Here is a 6,000-nt window from a genome sequence, read left to right on the forward strand (position 1 = left end):
TGGATTCAAGTTCCAATGACAGATTGAATCCCTCTCATTTCTTTTAAGTTCTACCTTTGTTGGCCTACCCTTGTGTACCGTGTCATATGTGTGACAGTAGACACAATGTCCAACCACAAATACAGAGGTGCATTCATTACTATGACTAAGTGGCCAAGATCCAACGGAACGTGGTGCCGTCTTCACCATATGGAAGCACAGAATTACTGCACTAAAACTCCATATGTACTTCGATACTACATCATAGTAATATGATAGTGTGTAAGTAATCACTTCGTGATTTAAGACGGCACCATGTTCAGTCGGACCCCGGCCACTTAGTCATAGTAATGAGTGCACCTATGTACTTGTGATTGGGCATTGTGTCTACTGTCACACATACTGCGACACGGTACACGAACTGCCGAAATATTGCTTGACTTTTTAAAGCATTGGTCCATTCTGAGGAAAATAGGCCCTTTCGAATGCTTACCCATGAGTTAGTCTTGGGGAGATCACTATAAACAATAACCCCTTTACCATGCAAGGTATGGTTTGTCCAAATTTGGAATGCTTCATTTTTTAAGTGTTTACGAATTTTACGACCTGACCAGTTTATTGCGTCAATAATGGTGATATTACTTTAATTTATATCATATTATTTAACCAAATAAACCTCTAATAGTACATTATGCAACGAGCCTATAATGATAGTAATTAAGAAGCGAGTGCGCTTGTTTCATACGACTTTTTATGCTCGACTATATTTCTAACTTGAAATTATTAATTTTATTTGTGTCTAACTGACCTTGAGCAATACCTCGTAAATTGTGAGATGTGCGCAGACGCGAAAGTATTGATTTTTTCCGAGGAACAGATGTCCACATTGACCTTGTATAAGAACCTACAGAGTAAACTAAATATTAACTTTGATATAACATTGAAATTAAATTAGACATTGAAAAACGAGATGACAAATTGAATTTATTTGAATATTATTTACAATTAACACTAATTATTATAGTAACAGAACATAACCTTTATCATCATCATCATCAACAACAAGATAGGCCATTTGGCCTGTTTCGTCTCAGAAGTTATCTTCCCAACGATGCCTAGGTCTGCCGATATCACGCACCCCTGTTGGGCGATATTGCAGAACCTGTTTTACTAATCTTTCATCCGGCATCCGGGATATATGTTCCTTCCACTGAACTTGATTTTCTTCAATTCTCTTATTCAAACCTTCTGCGACAGTATTGGATTTCCAGCCTCCGTGACTTTTCGCTAATTCTCTTTCGATTGCATATCCGAGAATAATCGATACTTGCGATTTTATAACGGTACAAAGCTGACTTGTCATTGGCTGAACACCTGTAAGCTGACTTGTCATTGGCTGAACACCTGTACTTTAATGAGTAGGTGTACTTTAATGACATGCATTAAAGGACTGCTACCAGGTGTATAATTACTACATTTCGGCATGGTCGAGCATAAAGTGTATTTTTACTGCCTATATTAAAATTTTTAGCGCATATTTCAACAGTTTTTACTGCATAGTTGCATGCATATTTTCAGGTTATTTACTGCATAAAGTTCCGTGGTCTACTCATTATAATGTATGAGTTGTAATGTCCTTCCAGGGTGCCAAGACCATCACGACATTCGAGATTCTTCCAGAGCCACCAGAGAGACGAGCCAAAGACAACCCATGGCCACAGTTCCCGAGGGTGTTCAAGGTGGACTACGGCCACGAGGAAGTGAAGCTCAAGTTTGGTCGCGACCCCCGCCAATTCAGCACACTCAGCAAGGTCAGCACTGCTGGACTAAGAGTGACAGTAGTGTGCAGCAACCTGATGTGTGGTTACACCTGCTGATATTGTGTGTTGCAATTTTATAGGAATTCATAGACGATGGCAATGGCCATGTAGCAGGAATCAGGTCTGTGACTGTGAACTGGACCAAGGACGACACAGGACGTTGGAAGATGGAAGAAGTGCCAGACTCCGAGAAGGTAATACTCTTATACTATCGTGTGTATTAATCTTCATTTATTTCAATTTCTTTTAAGAAATATAAACACTGAATGAGCTGTTCATTTCGCAACTGCAAGGTGAATTAAGTGGCAGTGGGTAGGTTTTCTGGAAGTACTTAAGTTCCCCAGCAATTGAAGACCTTGGTGCAAAAACCAGTGAAGTCCAGAAATGAAAATTTTACAGGAGATTAAAAAAAAAAAAAAAAAAAAAAAAGCTTCCCACAAATATTGAATGTGCATTAATTTCAAACTGATTTTTACGCGATAATTTAGGAAATTAGTTGGTTTTTTTATGTGGTTACCTATATTCTTGTCAGTTCTCTTTCGTCCATAGAATTTTTTTATATGGTGGACTTGAATGTTTTTTGTCCCGAAAATTCAACAGATTTGTCATGTTTGAACTTAATTTATTTCTTTTTTGAAAACAAATCTACGAAACTGAACTTCAGTTTAAGGTGAATTCCCATTCAGGGTTTAATCAATGTATATATTATGTAGGATAATATAATATAATATATATCGTCGTTGTTCCTGCAATAACTCCTATGTGCAAAATATAAAATCTTTCAGGAAGAAGGAAAAACACATTTATTCATCCTATGGCAGCCGTACATAGGAGACTGTGAATTCTTACATTTTCGAAACAAAGAAATATAATTACATATAGGAGATTTTATTATTTGCTTTATCACTATTTAAGTTATTTAATAGAACAAAAATTTGAAAATCGATAAATATGTCACATAGGAATTATTGCAGGAACAATGATGATATATATATTACGTATATTATATATTTTCAAACAATTATTATTGTGCTATATTTTAAAGCATAAAGTGTTTAGTATAGCCAGTAAGAGTAAGCTTTGCAATAGTTTAACTTGATTATTTAATGACTACTGGGTTATTTAGCGTTGATGAAATTGGTGATAGCGAGATAGTATTTAGCGAGGTGAGGCTGAAGATTTGCCACAGATTATCTGAGATTTGCTTCACAGTTGGGGAAAACCCAAGCAGGAACTGAACCCGCGCCCAAGTGAAACCCTAGATCACCAGGCAAACAATAATGTAGCCACACATCCATTTTACGTCAGTGTCCTGATGTTTGTTTGGCTGGTTGTAGATATACAAGTGTGATCTGGTGCTACTTGCCATGGGATTCTTGGGACCAGAGAAGTACATTGCGTCCGAGCTGGATCTGACACTGGACCCACGAAGCAACTACCAGACTCCGACTGGACAGTACCACACCTCAGTGCCCAGGGTGTTCGCAGCAGGAGGTGAGTGGCAACATGGAGAAAGAAAAGCAATGCCTAAACAACATGTAGATTTTCAGTGTTTAATGGATGAATACATTGTGATCTTTTACCATCCTTCTTACTTGTTTTGGACTTACTACTGGTCAGAAATCTCCCAAAAGACCTCGTTGAACTAGCAAAACGCATTGATACAAGCCATATACAGGGTGATCCGTTTGGGTATGGATAAAATAATTTTTTATTTTAGTAGGTTATTTTACGACGCTTTATCAACATCGTAGGTTATTTAGCGTCTGAATGAGATGAAGGTGATAATGCCAGTGAAATGAGTCCGGGGTCCAGCACCGAAAGTTACCCAGCATTTGCTCATATTGGGTTGAGGGAAAACCCCGGAAAAAACCTCAACCAGGTAACTTGTCCCGACCGGGAATCGAACCCGGGCCACCTGGGTTCGCGGCCAGACGCGCTAACCATTACTCCACAGGTGTGGACTGGGATAAAATAAAAACACCGTAAAATATTTACTACTGAACTTTATTTGTTGAAACTTCGTGCATACAACACTGAAAGATGGGAGATTCCTCAGAACTCAACATGACCCCCATTGCACACCCTGCACAACTCATAACGGTGATGCAATTCAGCCCATGTCCGTTGTAACATAAGAGGGGTGATTTGTTGAAAAGCTTGAGTAATTTTTACTCTCAGATCATCAATGTTCCTGGGTTTCTGTGAATAGACAATGTCTTTAACAAAACCCCACATGAAGAAGTCAGGAGGGATTAGATCTGGGGAGTCTGGGAGCCAAGCCAAGAGATAGCTGCTTCTCGTACTGGGTTTCACCTGCTACCTCCTGCATGTTTTTTTAACACAGAACCTGTTTCTACAAATGTTCGATCCACAACATTATGGAATCGTATTTAGGTACATTATGCACACCATACTCACGTCGAAATTCCCTTTGAACTTTTTTAATACTCTCAAATTTAGCATACCAAAGAACACATTGTGCCTGCTGTTGATTTGTAGTAGCCATTTTAATCATCTAGGATTTTCATTTGTCCTTTCAGATTATGCATTATTGATTGTCATATATGAAACTCCCATCTTTTAATCATAATATAACCAGCAAGAAATTTTTCCTACTATCATAATAGCTTCATAATAATAAATCCATATCCAAACGGATCAGACTGTAGTTCTGTGACCAGAGCATTTTTTGTTTTGGTTACTGACGAATTTTCTTGTAAATGTTCACTCCATATTTCTTTAAAATAGGTTCCACATGCTAAAGAAATAAAGCAAAGTCTCACGAATGTGTTAGTATGGCACTTGAATTTGAGGGAATGGAGAAGTCAAGAGATGTTTGACATTGCAGATTGTCGACGCGGACAGTCATTGGTTGTGTGGGCAATATCAGAAGGCCGACAAGCAGCACGTGAAGTGGATGCATTCCTTGTGGGCTCGTCCACTCTTCCTGGACCAGGTGGAGTCATTACAGTCACCAATAGCCAGAAGGGCTAGAAGGTAACGAGGTGAACGTATGTACAACATATTCTTCCATTCTGGCCTACATTGTACTGACAAATAGGCCACGCACTAGTAGCCCTGTGTTAGGCAAGATGTCATGTAATCATAATATAAGATGGGATAGTTACGGTACTTCAGGACAGCAGATGAAGTTTTTTTAATTATTTATTGAAATAGATATGAATTCTCTTCCATCAGTAATCACATTAGAAAAGTTATACGCGAATGGAAATTAGTGGTGTCCCAAAAGGTATTGTAATAAAAAGAGAAAGTAAAAGATACGAAAAGGGCTATTGGTCAACTAAAATTAATATGTGCAGTGCTCTTGAGCGTAATGGTGTACTGGCAAAGCATAAAGTTTTCTCAGTAAAGGAGATTTGGGACACACTGTATAATTATACTTAGAGAAAGATTTTGAGCAACTTACGGTGATAATAAATGGAGACCCCATCTCATATTAATGTTAGCTGCAGTGTTACTTTCTGTAGCAGCACAGTATATGAACATATTCTTGTGTCTATATGTAAGGATGTAAAGTTACACAAATCTGCTACTGTAGAAGCATTACTATTGCTATAAAGGTATACATATATTTCCAACAGTAATATTGTGTGTTGATATTTTAATTTCATTTATGAATAAGAAGTTGAAAAAATCTATTTGAAACGATAAAACTTGACTGATCTAATTACTTAAAACGAATGTATAGAATTTGATAGTTGCAGACTAGTTGTCTGATATATTAAAATATAGGTAAATTTATTGAAATGTAGGTAAATTTGTACAGTGTTAAATCTATACATATATATACTTCCACAGATATTGAATCTTGCCAGGACTGGCAACAAAAATATCGAATATCTTTAATTCTTCATGTACGTGATGTATCGGTACTGTATTGTATTTTTATTTTGATGTTGAAGTAAAAAAAGAGCCTACTTTTAAGTAGCTATCAACTATTTTTGATGTATTATTGTAGTATTTAATATAACACCAAATAAAAACCAGATAAAAAAAAAGAAAAACTGTTGAATTGTACAAAGTGGCAATTTATGAGATGAATAAATTGTAGAAGGGATATTTAATGTTTTTTATTTATATCTTATTTCGTTATAATTTATTCCATAATTCTTAATTTGGACGTGGTGTCTGTGTGAGTGTTAGTGAGTATGAAAGAATGGACATACGAACAATTGTG

The 6,000-nt window shown here is 36.9% G+C and overlaps 1 protein-coding gene across 1 annotated transcript in view; it reads left to right on the forward strand.

Moving 5' to 3' along the window:
• Positions 1-5,044, forward strand: part of LOC138704693 (uncharacterized) — a 211,033-nt gene extending 205,989 nt beyond the window's left edge. The window contains exons 37-40 of the mRNA XM_069832832.1: positions 1,623-1,790; positions 1,880-1,993; positions 3,137-3,293; positions 4,651-5,044. Coding sequence (XP_069688933.1) covers positions 1,623-1,790; positions 1,880-1,993; positions 3,137-3,293; positions 4,651-4,796 — 585 coding nt within the window. The 3' untranslated portion in view covers positions 4,797-5,044. The remainder of the gene's footprint in view (positions 1-1,622; positions 1,791-1,879; positions 1,994-3,136; positions 3,294-4,650) is intronic.
• Positions 5,045-6,000: the final 956 nt, after the last annotated feature.

The sequence above is a fragment of the Periplaneta americana genome, chromosome 8, assembly GCF_040183065.1.
Source record: "Periplaneta americana isolate PAMFEO1 chromosome 8, P.americana_PAMFEO1_priV1, whole genome shotgun sequence".
In the NCBI taxonomy this organism is placed as follows: Eukaryota; Metazoa; Arthropoda; class Insecta; order Blattodea; family Blattidae; genus Periplaneta; species Periplaneta americana.